Below are 24,374 nucleotides of genomic sequence, written 5' to 3' on the forward strand. Positions count from 1 at the left end.
ACCGTCCAATGGATTGCATGTTGTCTGAGGTTTGTACAAACCATTATGTCAATGTAATGTAATGTAGTGTTAGCCTCATGACATAGCTAGTGTCATTGTGCAGACTATGGTGCACTGTTCATACTTGCTGCTGTAAACTGTGACATTTAAGGGGACAGATTTTTTTCTGTTAAAAGGGAGAATAAAGATGACTGTATCTAGGAAACATTTAGATTAATTTAGAGTGTTTAGTAAGTTCTATGGTTCTTCATTTGCTTTTTCTTATTTGAATAAGAAAGCAAGCTAATACAAATTTGATGCATAGTTGACAGGTCTTTGTTTTGAGGAAGGTTTTGAAAGCTTAAACTTCACTCCCAAAATGGTTTACTTGAGAATAGCTGCAATATTGAATGTAGCTGTATTTTAAAAATTAAATTACACTTTGAGAGTAGCTAGCAGATCTTTGACCTACACCTTTATAAAGGTTAGTCAAAGCCTAAATTTTGTGTTTCATGAGAATTTAAAAATTTGACAGTGTGGGATGTGAAAACATGAGAAATGAGGCTATAGCATATCTTCCACCTTCCCAAGTATCTACGCTGCTTTATGCATTTATGAGCAGAGAGAATGGGGGTGAAGGTTATACTTTTCAGTGTTTTTCTGTTAATGCTGCTTTGTTTTTTGTTTGAAGCACACAGAGTAAATACAACTGCATATAAAAATAGAGGAGAGAATGATCAGAACAGTTTGACTTATCTGTTATTTTCTCAGAAGCAATCAAATCTTGCTTCATTTTATATACCATTTCTTATTTCATTAAGTATGACTAATCTGGAAAATTGATAAAGGTCACTGTATATCCATTAGTAATGCTTGATATTTCTAAAAGGAGAAACTCAAATTTGCAAATGTCTTTTTCAATTTACTGAGAAATATATGAATTTTGCTTTACTATTTAAAGTTTCATACTCTGAGTTGTATACAAGTTGGTTCTTTTTAAGCTAAAGAAACATCTTCAGATACTTCTTGATATGCCAGTTCTATTGCAAGATGTTGTATCTGACTTCTTGCTACACTGTTTTGTGCCTTTATCTTTTAGGACTGGATGAAGGCTCTGCAGATGTTTTGCAGTTTAAAGAAAAACAGTCCAGGGACATCAAATAAACGTCTACGTCAGGTGAAGCTATATAGATATGAGGAAGGGGGGAGGGGAGGAAGAAGGGGAGAGGTTGCCTCCTTGTTACAAAATGATGATATGTGTCAGAACTTTCCTTTCAACAATAGTAAATCCTGTATGTGCTTTCTTTTTCGTGGAGTTATACAGTACCTTTGTTAAACCAACGGGAATGACTTCCATTCTATTATGATATCTATATACACAACAATCAAAATGGTGTTCAGACAATTGGCAGATGTTTTGCTAGGTATTAATTTCTGATCACATTTAAGTAAAAGTGTCAAAAATTCAGCATTTCTATTGTCTTAACTCTTACGGTTCACCAGATTTGACAGACTTATGTCACATATAACCAAAATAATAGTATAACTAATATATTAATTTTTCAGTGACAAATACATGCTTAACTGTGATGATGGTGTATATTCTTTTGGTTTCTTGAGAGTACTGTTGTTTCCAGAATTTCTTTCAGAGGTAGAGGACAGATAATCATAAATTACTCCATAAGTGATAATTGAAGAATAATGGGAATCAAGAATCCCTGGTATCTTTGAATGCTATGAATGTTGGAAGTAGCTGTTTTACCAGTCCGTAGGAAAAGGAACACATTTTATGGGTGAGGTTTTTTTAGGAAATGCAAAATGATTCTGTGGTCAACATTAAAGATGATTGAATACTTCTGAAAAAGTAGACTGAATTAGGTCAATTGATATATGAATGGAAGAAGAAATTTGGAGCCAAAAAAGCAAAACACCTACAGAGTGATCATCTGAAATAATTCTGTGTTTGCAAACAAAAAGCAAATATTAGGCTGCATGAAGAAATAGTATAGAAGATAAATACTATTTCATATTTATGGTATTCTCATTTAGGATACAGCTAGTTTTGATCATCTTATATCAAATGTACAAAGAAAATGAGAAAACTATAGACTGGAATGAGTAAAAGAATTTCCAGATAAATAAGTGTGGGAAGTATTGAACTATTTAGAGAGGTGAAAACTATAAAAGGCATGAATGATGAAGGTAGATGAAGTGTATAAAGATCAAAAATCATACTTCCATGACTGCCTTACAGACGTTATATCAGTTTGAGGGTTTCTCAAATTATCCTTTGAAATTTTTGGGTACTGAATATTTGCATTTAAATGAAATTTTGACCTGATTAAATATAATATTTCCTGTATTTGACTAAATTTACTTCAGTTGATATCTGTAGATATTTGATTAAGCTATGAATTGCATGCAATTCATACGTTTGTAAAATAGTAGACTATTTAAAATGTATTTAATGTAAATGAGTTCTGAGTGTTCACTTCTCATTTTTTGGAAATTGAGTTTCCAAGTGCTCTTATTTTGAGAATCTGTGGTACAGACTAATATCTTCCTTATAATAGGGAGAAAACAGTGTCATGTGTTAAACAAAAGAATTTTATGTAATCTACTGGTTTTTAGAATAGAATAGAATAGAATAGAATAGAATAGAATAGAATAGAATATTTCAGTTGAAAGGGACCTACAACAATCACCTAGTCAAACACCCTGATCAATTCAGGACTGACCAAAAGTTCAAGTGTAGTATTAAGTAAGGGAATCATCTAAGTACCTCTTAAACACTGATGGATTTGGGACATCAACCACCTCTCTGGGAAAAGCCTGTTCCACTGTTTGACCACACTCTGGGTAAAGAAATGCTTCCTAATGTCATCTAAACCTCCCCTGGTGCAGCTTCGAACCATTCCTACAGATCCTGTCAGTGGATCCCAGGGAGAAGAGCTCAGGACCTCCCTCTCTACTTCCCCTCTTCAGGAAACTGTAGAGAGCAATGAGGTCACCCCTCAGCCTCCTTTTCTCCAAACAAATAAACCCAGTGTCCTCAGCTGCTCCTCATAGGACATTCATTCCAACTCCTTCACCAGCTTTGTTGCCCTTCTCTAGACTCATTCAAGGACCTTCACATCCTTATAAAATGGTAGGGCCCAGAACTGCACACAATAAGGTGAGGCCACTCCAATGCTAAATACAGCAGAATAATCATCCCTTTTGACTGGTGGGTTATGCTGTGCTTGATGCACCCCAGGATGTGGTTTGCCCTCTTGGCTGCCAGGGGTCACTGCTGACTCAAATTGAGCCTAATGTTTTAGGAAAGCATGAAATGCAGCATTGTGTTTGGATTTGTCCATGGTTCATACTTAAGATACGAGTCTTTAGCTTCAGCAGAATTTTCTATGCATAGAAAAGTTAGTAATTGCAAATCTTATAGTGATGATTTTTAAATAAAAAATAAAGCTATGGTGCTGGAGGTTTATTTTCAAGTTGTTGCTCTTACTTTGTTCCTGGTGCCTCTTAAAATCTTCTTTCCTTATTCCTCTTCCCTTTTTCCCTTCTCTTTCTTTTAGGAAGTTATATTTTGTATTTAATATTTATTCCTTAACATTAAGCCTCAGCATTTGGGGTGGTGGGGGGGGAGAAAATTCCATTCTTTCTTAAATAAATAAATAAACTTTCTATATTTTCTTTAGGTCAGCAGTCTTATCTTGCATGTAGAAGAAGCTCATACACTCCCAGTAAAACATTTTACTAATCCATATTGTAACATCTACCTGAACAGTGTCCAGGTAGCAAAAACACATATCAGGGAAGGTCAGAACCCTGTATGGTCAGAAGAATTTGTCTTTGAGTAAGTCTTAATCTTATTGAATTACTGAATTTCACTTGAAAGTTGCATTGCATTTAAGATTCTTTGCACTGTACTGTTTTGTATCTGCTTTTTAAAAATACTGTATGCATGGTTATATAGGATCCACAAATGCATTGATAGAATTTTATGTATGAATCTAAGTATCTTTGATCTTTGGCTGGTCATGATAACTTAGGATTGAAATAACTTTAGAATAAATTTAAATGTTGGCCAAATATAGTATTGATTGGGACTTTTTGTCTTTTTTCCCAGTGATCTTTCATCTGATATTAATAGATTTGAGATAAGTCTTAGTAACAAAACAAAGAAAAGTAAAGATCCAGATATATGTAAGTATTTTTATGTAAAGGATGCATATATACTTTAACAATGCATAGAGTTTACATTGCTCTTGTCAAACATTGTCACAAGATAAGTATATTCTATGACTATCATACAGCTGTATTGGTATGTTTTAGATGTCTGTTACTGATTTTACATTAATGTTTTTACAGTAAGAACCTGCATGTTTTTTAGTAGTAAAATGCACAGTAGTCCAATATATCTGATGGCTTTTCTAGCTCTATTTCAGTATACCTATTGTGTTATACTGTGACCATGTTTACCAAAAAAAAAAAAAAAAAAGAGGAGCTGTCAGAATTAATCACCTTCATAAAAATGTTAAGTTTCATTAAGATGATTTCTTTAATTTTTTTTTTTAAGCTCAACTGTGTGAAATTACTTTTGTCCTTCTCAGGATTTTTTTGTTGCTTCCAGTGAGAAAGAGGGAGAAACAGTAGTACTTTCCTCACTTGAAAATAAATTAAACTCCAATTTGACAGTCTGTAGAACAAAACTTGCCTCAGTCCTTGTAGCATCTTGTTCTTCCCCCCATTCTATCTTATCTGTGTTCCCAAGAGTGTACTTTCCTCCTGTTATTTACACAGCTTCTTCAGCTGTTTTGTTTCTATTTTTCTATTCCAGAAAACTACTAACAAGATGGTAAGACTTAGCAGCTTTCAAAAAACAAAACTAAACAAAAAACCCCAAACCCAACCCACCAAAATGAACCCTCCCCAAAAAACCCACACTTGAATTCTGAGCCACACAATGTGATTTTTTGGCTTTCAAAGTATTTTGTTTCCCACCATAATTGTCTTGTAACTTCATCCCTTTGCCTCCTCTCTGTTGCCTGCAGAACAGACACCCTCGCACCCAACAGTTGTTCCAAGTACGTTTCTGTTGTGTTCCAACCTGTCCCAAAGCCTAGCACAGTACTGATAATCTGTTGCTGTTGATTTTGATTTGCATGGCATTGTGTTACTGGCCTGTTATATTTGCCTCCATGTCAATTTGTTTCTCTTTTTTTTCTCTTAGAGAAGAGATTTGTAGGGAAACTTTGACGAAAGTAGAAGAATTACTTTGAAGACTGAATGCTCTTGCCAAACCTAATTCAATTTCAAAACTGTTGCTCTTTCTCTTAACTGCAAAATTTTCTGTGTAGCAAAAGGAAAAAAAAATGTATTTCATTTGACAGACAAAAGGACTTTCTGATTGCAATTGTGACCTTGTTATTGCATGGTTCTATGCATTTGAGCTAGAAAATTCTTTATCTTGGCCAAAGCTTTGGTTAGTAAAAGACTGTTTCAAAGGAAAATTCATGAATGGGATACTTCAGTAACTTCTTTTAAAGTGTTTTTGTAGTTTCCTTCTCTTTGTCCAGATTAAGGAGATTGTGCTACTTTTAGAGGTATCCAACTGGTGGAAGGTTATAGATTTTTTTCTTACCTAGGTCAAGAGGATTGGCAATGTTTTTTGATCATGGTTAGGTAGACTCTTAGAGCATAACCTAACAGTCCTTTCATTTTGGGATAAGAATTAGACCATATCAACTTGAATTAACAAGCATATCTGCCTACATCCCCATCCCTATTAAATATTTGAAGTATATGGAGAGAAAAACTGAGCTAAAAGAGACCATATCCAACTTGTCTTCGTGCAATGTTGCCTAAACCTCAAAAAGCAAGAAAAGGGGTTGATTACCTTTCTGAACATTTCTCCTATGTAGCCACGATTTTTAAAAGTGGATTGCTCTGAAACAGGAATAATGTCAGAGCTATATTTTTTCAATATTTGTGGTGAGTTGACCTTGTCTGGCTGCCAGGTGCCTGCCAAGCAGCTCTCTCACTCCCCCTCCTCAGGGGGACAGGAGGAGAAAGGATAAGGTGAAAAACTCACGGGTCAAGATAAAGGCAGTTTAACAAAGAAAAGCAAAGGCTGCACATGGATACAAAGGAAAAAATTTATTCTCTGCTTCCCATCAACAAGTGATGTCCAGACACTTGCTGGGAAGTAGGGCCTCAGTATGCATAGTGGTTGCTTTGGAAGACAAATGCCTTAATAATGAATGCCCCCCCTCCTCCTTTTTCTTAGCTTAGTATTCTTAGTATTGCTGACCACACCACCATGTAATATGGGATATCCCTTTGGTCAGGTTGGGTCAGCTTTCCTGTCTATGTCATAGAATGGCTTGGCTTGGGACTTTAAAGATCATCTAGTTCCAACCTGCTGCCATGGGCAGGGGCACCATCCACTAGACCAGGTTGCTCCAAGCCCCATCCAACCTGGCCTTGAACACTTGCAGGGATGGAGCAGTCACAGCTTCTCTGGGCAACCTGTTCCAGTGCCTCACCACCCTCACAGTAAATAATTTTTTCCCAATATCTAATCCAAACCCATTCTCAGTTTAAAGCTATTACCCCTTGTTGTATCTCTACAATTCCTGATAAAGTCCCTCCTCATTATTCCTGTAGGCTCCCTTAAAGTACTGGAAGGCTGCTATAAAGTCTTTCCAGTTTTCTCTATGTTAAGCAATCCCAGCGCTCTCAACCTTTCCTCATAGAGGAGCTGCTCCAGCTCCCTGATCATCTTGGTGGCCCTCCTCTGGACCCGCTCAAGCAGGTTCACTTCCTTCTTATGCTTGGGGCCCCAGAGCTGAACACAGTATTCTGTGTAGAGTCTTATGAAAGCAGAGTAGAGTGGAAGAATCACCTCCCTTGACCTGCTGCCCATGCTGCGTTCAGTGCAGCCCAGGATGCAGTTGGCTTTCTGGGCTGCAAGCGCACATTGCCTTTGTCTCTCCTTTCAGCCAGTTTGTATTTGCAGTAGTGCCATAGCTTGGTTTTGAAGTAATTTGAGAATATGCAGCTAGAGGACAAAAAAAGTCACTGTGATACACATGTATCACTTCTCTGGCACTGGGAAATAAGCCTACTATGGCAGGTTATATACTTGGCTCCTTCCCTCTCATATTCTTCATTAAATATGTGCTAAACGTATTAAGTAATGTATGTAAGCACTCTTGCATTGACATGGGTCTTGCTATTGGACACGAAATGAGTACACAGAAGCTTGGTAAGTTCAAAAGAGAAAAAGACTTGGTTTTATTCAAACATCTGGTATTTATAGAATTCTAAAGGTGACCGTGGATTGGAGGATGGAATTACCACCTCTCCAACCACACTGGTCTAAAGATCAATCAATCATTTCTCTCCACCCACAGAGAAATATGTAAACTATCATCAGTGTCAGGAAAATTAATCCAACAAACACCAGAGGTTTATGTCCAAAAAGAAGACAGAGGAGTGCTTTAACTTTATTCGAATAAAGGGAGAGGTCATGAGTATTTCCCATGGGGTCTCTCAAATTTTTGGACGATGCAGCCTCCTTTTTATCCTCATTTCCTGACAGCATTTCCCTCTCTTTTCCCATTGGCTGACGTACTCGAGAGGTACAGACTTCCCAAAATGCCTAATACCTAAGATCCCCTTCCAATGTATACCCCCCTTGATTTTTCTTTACCTTGTGTCACTCAGGGGAATTCCTATGGAATTTATGGTTCTTTCCATTGTTTCTTTCATCTCTCAGTATCCAGTTTTATTTTTCAGCAGAACTACAGTTTGTTTGTAAAGACAAATCTCTCTCATTCCATTTATCAATCAGTGGAATCCTTCCCATTGTTTCTTTTATCTCTCAGTATCTAGTTTTATCTACTAGCAGACCCACTGTCTGTAAAGACAAATCCCTCATTCCATTTATCGATCAGTGGAATCCTTCCCATTGTTTCTTTTATCTCTCAGTATCTAGTTTTATCTACTAGCAGACCCACTGTCTGTAAAGACAAATCCCTCATTCCTTTCAATGGTTATTCTGAATCCTGCATCTTACTGTTCCTGTCAATGAGATACATGCCTTATATGCACAAGCCAAAGAGAAGAAAACATGTTGCTCAGTTGAGGGTGTGAGACCTTTGCTCAGAAGAAATATTTTGGGAAAGTCAATTGATTATCTGGTGTAAAGACAGTCCAGTCCACACTTGTGATAAGTAGCAGATGATGATGAATTGGTATATCCACTATCTGACTGACTTAAATGTGTTACCTTATCAATTAATCAACTCCAAAGAATATGAGATATTAAATCTATATTAGAAATATGATGTCATTCTGTTCCATTATCTGATTATGCAAATGACCCAACATACTGCAGAATTGGGGCAGTGGAAAGTCTGCTAGAACTGTTCAAAGGTTTTGCAGAAAAGTGAAAAAGAAGTGTGTGATAGTGTTTTTGATTGTTTTGATTTTTGGGGGGATGATCAGGTGTTTTTTGTTTGGGGAGTTGTCTTGCTTAAATGTGAGGAACTTGATTAAAAGTAGGTTTCATCAAGAGATGCAGAAAAAAAGTGTTTGCTTAGAAGTTCCAGTCTGTTCAGGAGTGCATGTGCTTAATTTGGAATGGTCAGTGGTCTGACTACTGCAGCTTACTAGTTGGCTGTCAGATCAGACCTTCAGTTATGGTTGAATAGGCTGGTGCAGGTCATTACTTAGTAATTTTAAGGTACCAACACCACCAAAAAAAGTGAATTAATGTTTTTGTCATATGTAGTTGACTTGTCATTATTTGGGCAGTAAGCTGTCTGGGAAGGACTTCTTATATGTTTTGCATAAAATGCTACAGCGTTAAACTTGAAAGTTTCAAAGTATTGAAGAAATACATCTGACAACATTTGGGAAAGATGTAGTAAAGCTAAAAATAAAGACAAAAAATGGTAACAAAGAGGTTCAAGAGCAGACCTGATAGAGGTATGAGCAGGGCTTCAAAAGAGGATAGTGAATTCTAATCATTTTACCTGTTTTAATTTTCTAATTGCTGCCTAGGTTTGCTAGGTAGCTGAGGGAGCAGAGGGGCTTTTTCCCCTGTATGGGCATTAAAAAAAACTTTTTTCATATCTCTGGGTATGCATTACTTACAGCATGCTTTATATTTCAACTTCAGTTTTCAGGAGTCTGTTAAACCATCTAAGAGATAATCTGATGACACAAATTTTGATAATTTTTATGAATATTCTTTTGCTGAAGCAAGGTGACATGCTGAGTTTTTTTTTTTTTAATTATTCAATTCTAGCACTGTTTTGCTGGAGATAACCTATTTAACAATGCTTTTTTCTTAAAGTGTTTATGCGTTGCCAATTAAGCCGATTACAGAAAGGACATGCAACAGATGAGTGGTTTCAACTCAGTTCCCATATACCACTGAAAGGTATTGAGCCAGGATCTTTGCGTGTTCGAGCACGATATTCTATGGAGAAGATCATGCCAGAAGAGGAGTACAGTGAGTTTAAAGAGGTATTAAGTTTTTTTCCTCATTTTTTTCTGTCAAAATCAGTTTCTCTGTTGTTTGAGAGAAATTTCAGTAACACTTACAGATGTTGCTAAGTTGTATTTGTGGAGACTGTTATTTTAGCACAAATTTCTGAACATTGTTTTGGTTTTCTTTCAGCTCATACTCCAGAAAGAGATGCATGTAGTCTATGCCTTATCACATGTTTGTGGCCAGGATAGAACACTGTTGGCTGGCATTTTATTGAAGATATTTCTTCATGAAAAGCTTGAGTCACTATTGTTACGAACACTAAATGACAGGGAAATAAGCATGGAAGGTACTGTACTAATGACACTAACATTAGCTGAAACTCTGGGGAGGGAATGACTCCTATGTCTTCATTTCTGTCTCCTCTCTTTATTGCATCATAGATCAAACTGTGAACACAGCTTTTTTTTCCCCTCTGCTTTTTGTTATCTCATTTTCTCAACTTTATACTTTATTTTTTTCAGATGAAGCTACTACTTTGTTTCGTGCCACCACTTTAGCAAGTACACTTATGGAGCAATATATGAAAGCCACAGCAACACGTTTTGTTCATCACGCACTGAAAGACAGTATATTAAAGATAATGGAGAGCAAGCAGTCCTGTGAGGTGATATCTTGAACAATGATTTTTAAATTTTGATTTGTTGAAAGGATCTACTGGTTATTTGCTTTAGAAACATTTAATAATCCTTCAGAAATAATTTCAGTACTGGAACTGAACTGATTATGAGTTTTTTTTTTCTAAATGTGAGCTTGGACAATGTTCATAGCATCACTTTTAAATAAGCTTTTAAACTCAAATTTCTTTAAATTATGTATTTATTCTTTAGCAGTTGTATGTTCTGTTGTAGCAGTTACTGAATAGCTTACCTTAAATAACTTGTTTTAAGCTCCAGATATGCTAGAAGTCAATATCTGAACTAAGTTGAATTTTTAAACTCCTCTTACATTAACTGCTTGTGTTAGATCCTACCTTTATTTCTAAAACAACTCTCCTAACTTCTGTTTCAATTGAACTTAATTATGGAAATGGGAGGGTTGTGTCCTCAGAATACTGGATTAAAAGATGAAAATATACAGAGTTAGAAAAAGGTGGGTACTTGTAGATAGTGTTAAATGTGCTGTTAAAAGCGTAGTGCACTAGAACTTAAAAATTTTGCTTTTTTATATTAGTTTTCTGGCTAGTCCTTGAAACAGATTTGTAAGTTCTGTACGAGATTTCTACAGCAGTAGAATATTTAATTTATTTTGAAATAGTATTCAGTGTGTAATAATATCAAATTATATATGTAGTTCTATTTGTTATAAAAGAAAATTTGTCCAGCCAAATTAATATGAAAAAATAAAATATTTATTTTGCAATCAAATTTTATCTAGCCCGCCACAAGGAAAGAACAATGCCGAGCCTCGGGTCGGCCCTGGGTATGCAACAAGGAGTCAGCCTCAGCAGAGGTTTTCCCCTATGCCCACACACACCTCCATCCTGGCCCAAGCAGTTTTTATAGGGAAAATTCCGCCTGAGGCCAAGATTTGAGCAATCAGTCTTTTCTTCTATTCAGAGGCCATAGGTTAATAAGATTTTCTTTTTTTGGTGATGAGGAGAAATAATTCAATGTCTGGAGTAGTTGAATTCTTGATGAGAGTTTACGGGAAGGCTGTATTCACATGGATCTGTCTGAGGATTTCCATGATATCCATCTTGGGCCATTCATGCGATGATCAGCACTGATGATCAACACCTGGAGCCCAGACATGGCCCATCTCCTGGCTGAGCCACATCATTTTACTTGTAAATCAGTTTCCAATATACACCCAGTCTCGCCTGCAAGGGGAGGGAGGGAATTAATAGGATGGGTATAATCTAACAAGTATCCAATATTACATATTTCATACAGGGAATGTTGCAAATTATATTTACTACACATAACAATCCCCCACCTTCTATATTAACCCATTAATTCGCGCCTTAATTTCTAACTCTATTGACTCTCAAGGTAGTGTATTGACTACCTTGAGACTGGCTTCTAGTCTACATATGGAATATCTTGGTAAATTTTGTAGTTTTGTTCTTTTATCTTTATTCGCCTTTTAAATTTTGCTAGAGCCTCAGCCGCCCTGCTGTGAAGAATTTCTTCTCCCGGTGTCATTATTTTTGGTACCTGATTTGTTTTTCCAAGGGCAGCTTCTGGGTCTGTGGGTAAAGCTGCTATTTGCATCCCCTGTACCACCGAATGGATGAGTCTTATAAAACAGGGGATGAGACAGGGTAGGAATATGACTCCTGCTATTGAACATAAAATGTAGAAAATTATTTTCTTCCACCAAGCCCCATCAAACAAATGATCCCACCACAATGCCTGGAGAAGTGAGTTCCACTTCTGTACTGGAACATGGGCTACTTGTTTAATTTTTGTGGCCAGATCTCTAATGGTTTCCCCATAATCATCTATTTATACACAGCATTGAGATTCGATAAATTTTCCACTCACACCTCCTTCTCCAGCTAGTAAGTAATCAAGGGCTATCCTATTTTGATACACAAAAGCCCTCATTTGAGAGTGTTGCTGGGATAATAAGTCAAGAGCACCTGAAGTGTGATTGGATACAATCTCCACTAGAGCCTGCAACCTTATTAAGCGATTCAGTAAATGGATGGGGCTTCGGTATCCCCACGATCCATCCTGAGCCCATGTGGCAGGACCATAATATTCAATGATCCTTTCAGCAGGCCATTCATCCTCTCCCCATGTTTGTTTCCCTCCGATGAGAGGGAATTTTTCCTTTAAGCTCCTTTTTCCTCGGTTCAGGGATTCATACAAGGGGGCCCCCAGTGTACTACTCTCTGACCTGGGTAGGGTGAAGAAAACAGGTCTGATTAGTCCTACCGTGCAGGATCCCTTCCAGCATGGATGTAATTTGCTGTAGGTTTTTTTCCCACAGATCCAGTGTAATCCATTAGGTGCTTTCCATCTGATTGTTATGCTCTCAGGCTCATCCCAATACTTTCTTAGTTTGCTGATTGACCGATAGGGGTTAGCTCCGGGGTTTTTGTACCAGCAGAGCCCAATTTTGTCACTGCATTCACAGTTATCTCTTTTCTCCTGGCTCCAGTACCCAGTAGGGCTTTCAGGCTGCCAGACCTTGATGTGGCTGGTGGAATTTATAGATAGGGTGGAAACACATGGAGTGTATCCTACAATTTCTGAATATAACCCTCCCTCTCTGCTAAGGCAGAATATTCCAATTACTCGTTGGTCTAGCATCCACCCCTCCGGTCTCTGAATTATTTTGGGGGTCTCACCAGTTTCCCATTTTAGTAGTTGCTCAGGAGTCAAACCCTCACCCCTCCAAGGCCATTTTTCTGCAGATTTTAGCCCCCCACAGATCCAGCAATTAGACAACCTCAGCTCTGTGGAAATTTCCTGCATCAGATCCACAAAAAGATTTTGATCTGAGGCAGGCAATCCCCATTTTGAGTATTGTTTTTCCAATTGGTCATACTGTTCGCTTAGGGATTTTAGCCTTTCTTGTTCTATTCTCTTTTTCCTCATCTCAGCTTCTTGTCTTTTTACCTCTTGCATTACCCGTTTCATTTTATTTTCTGGATCCACCCCTTCTTTATCCTTGGTGAAACAAAACATTTTATCATACTGCAGAGAGACTCTGTCATCTTGATCCCCTAAGAGGTCCAGAATGATTGGCTCAGCTTCTAGAGGTATCTTATTTTCATATTTCAGGTTATTCCCCACCCAGTAGGTTTTTTCCTCCATTACACACATACTAATTTTGTTCGGATTGTAACACACTGGGTTAGCTTGGAAATAAGTGTTATAAATTGTGACACGACAATTTGAAGTGTCTTAATTCAATAAAGCAATTTTATTTAAAATAGCAAGCGAGTAAGGCAGGCAAAGCACAGCGCTGGGCGGCCGGGGAGTCTCCTGCTCCACCAACGGCGCGCAAAAATGTTCTGTCCCAACCTTCCTTTTATCCCCCCCTTCTCCTTGCAGGCGTGACTCTCCAGATGTAGTCTGAGTCTGGTCGTTGTGATAGCTTCTAAGTCTCTTCTTTTGAGATACAGCAAGCAGACCAGATACACACACCCAGGACTCTAATCTCAACCTCCTTATCACCTTGTAAGCAAATAAGAATTTCAAAGACACACCAGTACATTCTTATGCAAACCAAGGTAAGCGAGCATATCACAGTGAACAAATGATCTCCCACTTATCTCAATTCCCCCCTTTTTCTTGTTCATCTTTATTTTGTTCACTGAATCTTTGTAACTCTTGGTGACTTAGTATTAGGGTCTCATCTACATTGTGTATGGGTTCATATTTTGCCCTAATGAGCATTAAATGTGCTGCCTCTAATCGTCCCTTTACTATTTTTATTGCCTTATTGAAGATGCATGGCCCAAAGGTCAGTCCCAATATTATCAGTATCAGAGGTCCTGCAAGGGTGGATAACAAGGTAGTTAACCAAGGAGATTGATTGAACCATGATTCATACCAACTTTGCTGTGCCTCTCTTTCCCTCTTTCTCTGCTCTAATCTTCTCCTTAATTCTGCCATGGTGTCTGTAACAACTCCAGTATGATCAGCGTATGCACAGCATTCCTCCTTCAGGGCTACACATAATCCCCCTTGTTGTAATAATAGCAAGTCTAAACCCCTTCTGTTCTGCAACACTACCTCAGATAGGGACCTTAATGATTTTACCAATCCATCGATGCCCTGCTCAATTTTACTCAGATCTTCATCTACTGAAATTCTTAATGCTTTAAATTCCTTTTGTTGATTTACTAGGGATGCCACCCCAGTTCCAGCTCCTATTCCCCCGATGGTAAGGAGAGTTGCAATAGTTAGGGCAGTGAGGGGTTCCCTTTTCATTAGATGGTGTTCTGGCACAGTTTGTTGTTCATATATGTAGTCACTTGTATGGTAGGTAATTCTGGGCATAATCGTTACCTGGATGCAGTAGTCTTGGCTTGGATTAAACAGTTTCAGTGAGATGCACGGTGTGACACCCAGAGTGTTACATACCCACTTAGTGTTAGCTGCTGGCAATAGCCAGTCAGCCAGTTTCTTTCCACCTGTTTCTATTACTCCACAAAGGTATTCTCTTTGTGTTGGGATTTTTCCTATGCATCTCCCTTTCCCTGTTACCTGAGCCAAGGTAAGCCCCGGTGTTGTCTCTTTACCCTTTTTCCACAAACACTGATTCGGATTAGTTCCATTCACTCTTCTGGGCTTTGCAGTGACCCCTATGGCTTCATAAAATGGGGGTCTTAAATTATAGCATAGCCAACAGTCTTCTGTCAGTTTTGGGTTGGTTCTATTTAGGACACCATAACTTGCTTTCATAACCTTCCAGAGTATATTACCCTCCTGGGTTTTTTCCTGTTTGTCTCCTGAAGTGTTTTCATTCTGAATTTTATTCTGGGTCTGATCCCTTTCTTTTGTTTGGTTGGCTAAAACAACCTCCTTTTCTAATAACACTGGGTTTGGCCCTACAGGTTCAGGATCAGGGGGCACAATTTCCTTCTTTATAAATATTAAGCTACCAAAATTGCCAAAATCAGCCGAATATAAACGAACGCCCCAAGTTTTTCCAATTAACCATATACTATCCTCTGGCCTTAATGCAGTAATTTGTATATTCCTGCAAATATTTTCTGGGGGTTTATGACCTGTCCAGTAGCCGGGAGGAATACAACCATCTGGCTTCCAGACCACCTTAATGTATGGATCAGGAGTGGGGGGGTCCCATGTACCAGCTATTGTTTCACAACCCCAATATGCACAGTAATATTGTCCAGGACTATTGCAATACCCTTTACCAGGATTCGAAGCAGGACACATATAAAACGATGAAACCCAATGGGAACCCCAACGAGTACCTAAGGATGCCACAGGTAACTGGAAAGTGGGAGCTCCAGCTGTAGTATTGCTCCTTATAACTCGTGAATCCTCCCATCTTCCTAAAGTCCACTTGAAAGGTTCATGAGTTGTTATTTCCGCAGTATTACAAGATATACAAAGGAAAATCACAAGCAGTAAGCAAATGGCATGTGGGGTCTGGTTTCTCACACTGCAACAATTATACCCTTGTGACTTCTTTCCCTCTATTAGCTGGTTATCACCAAAATACCCTTGAGCCCAAAAACTATTTCTGCCTTTGTTACTCCCAGTCCCGGGGTAGTTCCGCAAATATTGCTTGCGTATTCCATCCTGAGGGCTCCTTCCTCCACAGCTGTTTACTTCTCTGCCTCGCCCGTCGACTCGGGTGCTTCGAGCCACAGGGTGTACCATCTTCTCGGCAGCAAGAGTATTCTTCAGGAGGGGATTTATGCCCTCTAGTGCCTTGCCGCATGCAATAAGAACGCCAGTTCTGATCTTTTACCTCTGGTGCGGTACAACTGACCCCTTTTAGGTCTTTCCTACAAAGGCCTTCTATGATCTCTGCCACAAATGGGCTCAGCTCGTTTGTATGGTAGCAGTAATAGTCTGGGTGAATGCCCTTTGAGAAAATTTCCCACCACTCTTTAGATTCCAATCGGATTTCCCCTCTAGTCACTTTACAGGTCAGTACCCAAGCTGTAATCTCTCTTTATACGTTCCAACAGGAATTGCAAGTTCCTCGTGGAGGATACCCTCTGTTGCAATGTGACCACCACCGTTCCCCACACACCTTACAGATATAGCATACAAAAGGATAGCAATTACAATTTTGATTTTTACACTTTACTCTAACACTTGAATTACTAATTAGTCCACTATCTAAGTAATATAAGTCTGATGTGTATTCAATCTGATAAGAGTCCATTATTTTCTCTGTAACTTCAATTTCAGGTTCCCGAGAGGACTGGTTACTTGCCACACAGTGTTGTTAACTGGTCCTTTTACTCGACTGGCATGTGTCCATCCTCTTTCTGCAGTCTGAATTGCAGTTTCTGTAGTGAGTAACACAAGATAAGGACCTTCCCATTGTGGGGTTAGTGTAGATTCTTTCCAGGATTTTATTAACACATAGACTCCTGGATGTATTTTATGTATTTTTAAATCTAAAGGGGGTCTTTGCGTAATGATTCCTTTTTCCCAAAGTTCATTGCGGCGTTTCATTAAGGCAATAATATATGAGGTTATTTTATAGTCCTTCAACCAGGGGTGGTCTCGGGGTTCCTCCAAATCATATGGCATCCCGTATAGCATTTCAAAAGAGGAAATCCCAACATCTGCTCTGGGTCTTGTTCTTATGTACAATAGGGCTAAAGGGAGACACTTGACCCATGTCAATTTTGTTTCTATTATTAATTTAGTTAATTGCTTTTTTAGTTCCCCATTCATTCTTTCCACTCTTCCCGAACTTTGGGGATGGCATGGGGTATGGTATTCCCACTTAATTCCCAGAGCATGTGAGATATCCTCAGTTATTTTGGACACAAAGTGGGGTCCCCTATCAGAATCTATTGTTTCTACTATCCCATATCTAGGGATTATTTCTTCTAATAATATTCTGACCACTGTCTGAGCAGTAGTCCGAGTAGTGGGGTAAGCTTCTACAAAATGGGTGAGATGATCTACTATTACTAACAAATATTTATATCTACCCACTTTAGGCAATTCAGTGAAGTCTATTTGTATTTTGGCAAAAGGCCTGTGAGCTAATTCCCTTCCTCCCATGGGCCTTTCCCTAAGATGTTTTCTGTTTACTTTTTGACACATCAGACAATCTCCCACTACTCTTTTAGCCAAATCATAGATTCCAATACTCATATATTTAGTGGCAAATTGATCTACTAATGCCTGAGTTCCCCAATGAGTCTGGTCATGCAATCTTTGCAAAATTTCTGAGGCCTTGCTTTTAGGTAAAACAGTTCTCCCATCTGGGAGCTTCCATTGCCCATCAGACCCCTCCTCAATTCCCATCTTTTGTAATTTTTCCTTTTCTTGAGTGGTAAAACTATATATTTGCCATTTTTCTTTGGGGGAGTCCACAGATACAGTGTCGCTCTGCCCCATGTTCCCCTGAGTTCGTAGGGCTGCTTTCTTGGCTTCTTGGTCAGCTAAATTATTTCCTCTGTTTCTAAAGTCCAATCCTCTCTGGTGTCCCCTTAAGTGGACCACAGCAATTTGAGCCGGGCCCCTTAAGGCATTTAAAACTTGGACAATTAGCTCTTGATGAATTAGATCTTTTCCCTGTGAGTTTATAAGTCCCCTCTCTTTCCAAATTTTCCAAATGTGTGCACTATCCCATATGCATATTTAGAGTCTGTGTATATTGTTCCAATTTTTCCTTTTAATAACCTTAAAGCCCTGAGTACTGCATATAATTCACAAGCTTGTGCAGACCAGGAGTTACTTAGTGGTCTGGATTCAATTACCTTTAAATCTTTTTATGGATTTGCAACTACTGGAAACTGGGCCAAAGTCCTCTTATTTATTTCTCTTAAATCGTGCACCAATCTGTAGGACCCATCTGACTTCTTTACAGGCAGGATGGGAGTATTGAAGGGAGACATACAGGGCTCTAAAAGCCCTTTTTCCAATAACCTATCTATTTCAGGTTTTAGTCCTAATTTTCCCTCCCTAGGGATAGGGTATTGTTTTATTCTTACGGGTTTGCCAGGATCACTTATTTCCACTGAGAAAGGCTTAATCTGCAATTTCCCCACCGTTTCTGGGGTATACCACACCTCAGGATTAATTTTCTTTTCATCCTCCACCCTTAAAGGGCAGAGCTTTATCTGTAATTCTTTATTTACAACTTCTAAATTAATACCCAATTCTATTATCAGATCTCTCCCTAATAAATTGTAATCTGCTTCAGGTACCAGTAGTAAAGAACCTATACCACATTTGGAATCAGTTTCTACCATCACATCCTTGATAACAGATACCTCAAAGGGCTCTCCTTTTGCCCCAATTACATGTACAGTGTCAGATGACTTTTTACATCCAAGCGGCAAGGCTTGCACCGTGGATCTTTCAGCCCCGGTATCCACTAAAAATTCCATCTCTTGTTGTTGGGGTCCCACTTTAAGCTTTACCAAGGGCTCCTTATGATGTTTCTTCCCCAACAAATAGAGCCCTTGACACCCCTAATCTTCCTTAAAGGCCTTCTCATCCGCTATCCGTTGTCTGCATCCCCTCTTCATATGTCCCTTCTTTCCACAGTAGAAGCAGACAATTTCACGACCTCTTTCTTTTCCTTCCCTAGAAATATAACTCTGCTCCCGATTCTCCCTTTGTTCTACATTCCTTGCATGGGAATTAGGGTTAGGCCCTTCCCGCACACTTCCATACAATAATGTATCATTTTAACTTTGTCTTTCCCTTTTCTAGATGGGAAAGCATCCCAATTAATTATCATCAAACCCAAGGGGCTATCCCTGGGAATCTGGGGAAGCTTAGCATGGGTCCCCTCTCCCATGGGACCAGAGGGCTTGCTTTTCCTCTGTCCCATCTTCTGGAGTGCACTCAGTTTCTCACACACGTGCTCCCCTGGTTCGTGGCCCAGCCCCTCGTGGGGAATGGAAAACGCACTAATACAGAGTCCGCACTCACTTGGTCTCCACGAGACCTCTCACACACAGCACTCCGGGAAAACCACCCCAAACCGAGCGGGAAACCGGCCTATACTCACGCGTCCTGCGTCTTCGCTGGTTCTTCATGCACAAAGATTACAGGGGTAACCGGTTCTCCTTTGCCCGTTACTCAATTTAGGTTCGTCGGTGGAGAGTGATCAGAAAGCCTGGGGCAGCCGGGCCGCCATAAGGGCGGGGCGCCTCCCGATCGTCCCGTAGCGACTGATCTACTTCTCCATCCGAGTCACGGCACCAAATTGTTATAAATTGTGACACGACAATTTGAAGTGTCTTAATTCAATAAAGCAATTTTATTTAAAATAGCAAGCGAGTAAGGCAGGCAAAGCACAGCGCTGGGCGGCCGGGGAGTCTCCTGCTCCACCAACGGCGCGCAAAAATGTTCTGTCCCAACCTTCCTTTTATCCCCCCGCTTCTCCTTGCAGGCGTGACTCTCCAGATGTAGTCTGAGTCTGGTCGTTGTGATAGCTTCTAAGTCTCTTCTTTTGAGATACAGCAAGCAGACCAGATACACACACCCAGGACTCTAATCTCAACCTCCTTATCACCTTGTAAGCAACTAAGCATTTCAAAGACACACCAGTACATTCTTATGCAAACCAAGGTAAGCGAGCATATCACAGTGAACAAATGATCTTCCACTTATCTCAATAAGCAACAAAGATAGACTCCTGTCTTCCCCCAACCCATATAGTACGGTTACATTCGTTACAAATCGGAATTGACATTTCCCCTGTGCTCCTTCGATGCAGTTGATGAGCTGACTGTCCATTTTCATGGTATCTTTTTGATTTCCCCTTCAATTTGTATACCCCCTGTTGAGTGTTTGTTTCAAGACATGGTTTATTAGTCTTACCCCTGCTGCAGTTCCATGAGGTGAGGGGTAACTCCTCTGGGTGTCTGCCCCCAAGTTCCCCCTTGAGGCATGTGGCTAGGCTTAGGCTCACCAGGATTACTCCCACTGCTAGGGTCCCTCTGCCATTCCCAGCGCCCACTGGGGTGCCCCCAGCGGCAGGGCAAACCATCTTCTTGGCAGCAGGAATCTTCGTCTGTGGTTTCATACTCAGGCTGAGCTGCAGACCTGTTTAAAAATGCCTCCCTGGTGTAGTTCAGCAGAGCCTGTGCGTTGCATAACCTATGACACTCAACAATAATAATTTTAGTTTTGCAAGTAATTTCTCCCTTAATCCATTCTAATATGGGAAAACACCAGATTATTGAATCTAACTGAAACAATCTCAGCCTTGTGGCTATTACCAGAAAACGGTTAGTCAGGTCTAACTCCTGCTCAAAGCACTCCCACACAACCTACTTAGTTTGAGCAGTCTAAAATTTACAACAGTATTTACAAGGGAAGCATACAAAAAGGATAATAGTTACACTCTGGAACAGAAAGTTTGATTGAGATGTTTTCAGTCATTTACTTTGCTGGTGCAGGGTTATCTTCATATCTCCGGGGCAGGAGGTCATTTTTCCACTCTGGTGCCTGATCCTGGAGTTCGACTTTCTTTATCCTTGATGTGTGTGTCCACCCCTTTTCTGCAGTTCGTATAGCAGCGTCTGTGGTCATAAGAACAATTAAGGGTCCCTCCCAATGTGATTCCCTCCATGCTTTTACAAGTACTTTGTCCCCAGGTTGTATTTTATGTATCAAGAAGCCAAGAGGACTGTGCTGTATGATCACCCCCTGCTTTTGCAATTCTTCAAGATTCTTAATGCTATTAGGTATGGTTGTATTTGTCTATCCTCTAATCTCGGATGCCCTACAGGCATACCATGGGTATAATGTATCCCATATAACATTTCAAAAGGTGAAAGTCCTGTTTCGGAATGAAGCATAGTTCTTATGTTTAATAAAGCCAGTGGGATGCATTTCATTTATGACATTTGTTTTTGACATCAATTTGGCTAATTGGGCTTCTAACATTTGATTTATTCTTTTGACTGGCCCAGAACTCTGAGGGTGCCACGGAGTGTGATAGCTTCATCGAATACCTAAGGTATCTGCTAATTGTCTGATATTTTTTTTTTTAAGTAAAATGTGTTCCTTGGTCTGAATTAATGCAGCTTTCTAACCTGTATTGAGGTATGATTTCTTTCAATAAGATTCTTGATACTGTTTGGGCTGTAGCCTGGTGTCTTGGTTTGACAAGACAGGAGTCTGTGAAGGAGGGCAAAAAGCCTCCTGTGCAATGGAGAAGGTAAACCCCCTCCCTCCGAATTAGTAGGATTTTTAAATTAAAAGGCTCTCAGGCAAAGATATGGGAATGGGAGTAACAATTCTTTACTAGGAGAAAACTAGATAACAATTTAAAAAGGCAAATGCAATTGGTACAAACAAAACTAGTGATAAAGTCCACAACCTGAGGATTCGGGGTGTTGGTAGCAGTCCGGTTGAAATGATAGCTGCTCCTCTTGCAGTGACTGATGAATTGTAGCTGCAGTGGTGATCTTTAGAAGGGTATAGTTTTTCTCTGAAGATCTGGTGGCAGTGGGGCCGGTCTTCCTCTGCGCCGGGGTTGCCTCCAAGCTCCGCCGCCACCTCACCGGGCTCCCGCTGCTTCCCTGGGAATCCCGCTGAAGGAGCTGCTTCTCTGGGAATCCCGCAAAGAGAGAACTGCTCTCTCTCCCAAAAGGTACCCCTTTTATCCAATAAAAGAGTGCTTGGCTTCCCCCTCTGGGTGGAGCATCTCACAATGGGATGGTGTTACGTTACCAGCCCTGCATTGAATCAGTCAATGGCCCATTAACAAACCATTTCCTCTTCGGAGTAAACCATTGTTCTTGGAAAAGATAACAAACCTGCCCAACCTCCACCAGATGGCAAATAGAATACAAGCTTATCTTACAACCCAGGACACCCGGGAGCTTGGGAGAGCCTCTACCCAGTGGGTTAGTTTGTCCACTATGACTAATAGGAATTTGTATCTCCCGACCTTAGGTAGATCAGTGATATCTACCTCGACCCTTTCAAAAGGCCGGTAAGCTACTGGGCAACTCCCATTGTTAATTATTTCTTCATCAATCATTTTTCCTGTGTGTTTAGCAGACCTCTTTCTTCTTAGATTTTCCCAAAGGTGTGTACTACCCCAAATGCATATTTGGAATCAGTGAAAATTGTCCCCCTTTTTCTTAAGAAGTTTAATAGGGCTATAGTTCTGCCCTTATATCTTTCTCCTTAGGACTAGCCACTAATAGATCATCTATATATTGCATCCATTTTGTCCCAGGAACTGGCACAAACTCAATAATTTTCAAGGGATTGGCTAAAAAGATAAGTTAAGTCTACAAACCCTTGAGGGAGAGAGGTTTATCTTAATTGTTGGGTTTTTTTGTGTCTCCAGGTCTTCCCACTCGAAGGCAAAGTAGTCCCAACTTTCCTCAGCTAGAGGACAAGTCCAAAAGGCATCCTTTAGGTCAATTACACTATAATAGAGTATAAGGATTAGAGACTGTGGGTAACTGCTATCAAGTTTTGTATTGTCAATATAGGTGTGTTATGTCTGGACATGGGGGGTTCTAAGGTGCCCCTTTTATTAAATCTTTGATTATTGGGTTCAATCCCTTCTTTCCCTCTAGAGGCATGGGATACTGCTTTACCCTTATGGGGTCTTCTGGTCTTTTAATTTTAATGTGAATTGGTTTTATGTCTAATTTTCTAGCTTCTCCCAGAGTGTGCCAGACCCTGGGATTAATTTTCTTTTCATTCTCAGTAGTTAGGTTGTATAAACTTACCATGAGTTGTGTGTCCTTTGCAATTATACTTATTTCTAATATTACTATTAAATCCCTCCCTAATAAATTGTATTCTGTTTCTTTTACTAATAAAACATTCCTAACACAGATTTTATTATTAGATTCTATTTTTATATAGCCCCAATAACAGTCATAAAATCCTTACTTTTGATACATCCGTTGGACTGTGGTTCTTGAATAAACTGAAAAGATTTTTAGTAAGAGCATTTAGGAGCACGCACCTGTTTTGTCCTTTGTCCCGGCTTCCCTGGGGGCTTTTGAGGTAGCGCCGGTTTTCCCGTTGTTTGGGCGGTTTTACATTCCCCGTATGGTAATGTTTACAAACCTGATGACTCTGGGAGCGGCTGGGACTCCCTTAAAGGGTATAGATTAGGTTTGTTCTTTTTTTTCTCGCTACCCTCTGTGTTTTTTCTCCTCATCTTACACTGAGTTCTACTGGTGGGAGGAGATGCGTTTTTCCCCAGTAAGAAGCGTGTATGTGTGTGTGTGTGTGTGTCCGCCCGTGTTGTGTGAGATGAGGGGGGAAGGTTGAGAAGGTCTCAGTGTGTCTGCAGATGATATTTGTGCATTAGGGGCAATGAAGACTGATCTGAAGGTGGGGGGGGACTGCCGAGACCTGTGCTTGTGATGGAGGAACATGGTATGGGGGTGGCAGCTTCCCCATACTTACCTTGCAGCCAGTTGTTCTAATAGGGAACAGCCGCGCGCTGGCATATTCCTATAGCCTGGCATAATCCAGCTCCTCATTGTCCCACTCCCATTTTAGGCGTAAAATTCACAGCACAACTTTATACTGACTAGCAACAAAACAAATTCACAACTGATTTCTAAAAACTGCGGTTGAGAAGCAAAAAGCACTTAGATTTCAACCCTGCAGAGCAGCAGCAGCAGCTTGTGCTGCTTTTAAAACTGCCGCCTGCAAGAACGGGGACTTCCCACGCCACGTGGCTGAGCCATGCTCCCCCGCCGCCCGCGAGTGTCAGGGAAGCCCGAGCCGGGCTCCCCCCGCTGCCCGTGCTCCCCGCCACCTCCAGGAGCCGCCGCCGCTATTGGGGTAGGTCGGAGCCCCCTCCCCCTCCCGCTGTGGGGAAACCAAAGCCGCTCCGCACCGCTGTGAAGGGCAGGAGCAGGCAGAGCCCCCCCACTCCCTCCAAGCCGGAACCGCCGCATCTGCCGCTGCCGCGCGGGTTCTAAAAACTGCAGAGCCACGCTGCCCGTGGCTGCGCAGCCCTGCGCAGCCTTTTTAAAACATTAATTTAAGGGGCATTTTACTGCTCCCCTGTCCCATATTTAAAAGTTTTCCTTACTGTATTCCAAGTCAGTGTCCGCAAGCTGTTCCAAGAAGTCAGCAACCCGCATGCTAAAATGTGTATTTCAGTCCTGTCCCAGACCGAGTCTTACCAAGTGTTTAAACCAGTCTGTTCCCGACCGAACCTTGCCAACCTAGTTACCTCACGGCGAAACGGT

The 24,374-nt window shown here is 40.3% G+C and overlaps 1 protein-coding gene across 2 annotated transcripts in view; it reads left to right on the forward strand.

Moving 5' to 3' along the window:
- LOC146763111 (ras GTPase-activating protein 1-like) overlaps positions 1 to 24,374 on the forward strand; it is a 206,642-nt gene that overhangs the window by 108,963 nt on the left and 73,305 nt on the right. For both annotated transcript variants that reach the window (XM_085571163.1, XM_085571164.1), the window contains exons 13-18: positions 1,079 to 1,156; positions 3,678 to 3,835; positions 4,109 to 4,185; positions 9,347 to 9,519; positions 9,674 to 9,833; positions 10,009 to 10,151. In XM_085571163.1, coding sequence (XP_085427289.1) covers positions 1,079 to 1,156; positions 3,678 to 3,835; positions 4,109 to 4,185; positions 9,347 to 9,519; positions 9,674 to 9,833; positions 10,009 to 10,151 — 789 coding nt within the window. The remainder of the gene's footprint in view (positions 1 to 1,078; positions 1,157 to 3,677; positions 3,836 to 4,108; positions 4,186 to 9,346; positions 9,520 to 9,673; positions 9,834 to 10,008; positions 10,152 to 24,374) is intronic.

The sequence above is a fragment of the Lonchura striata genome, chromosome W (assembly GCF_050655825.1).
Source record: "Lonchura striata isolate lonStrDom1 chromosome W, ASM5065582v1, whole genome shotgun sequence".
Taxonomy (NCBI): Eukaryota; Metazoa; Chordata; class Aves; order Passeriformes; family Estrildidae; genus Lonchura; species Lonchura striata.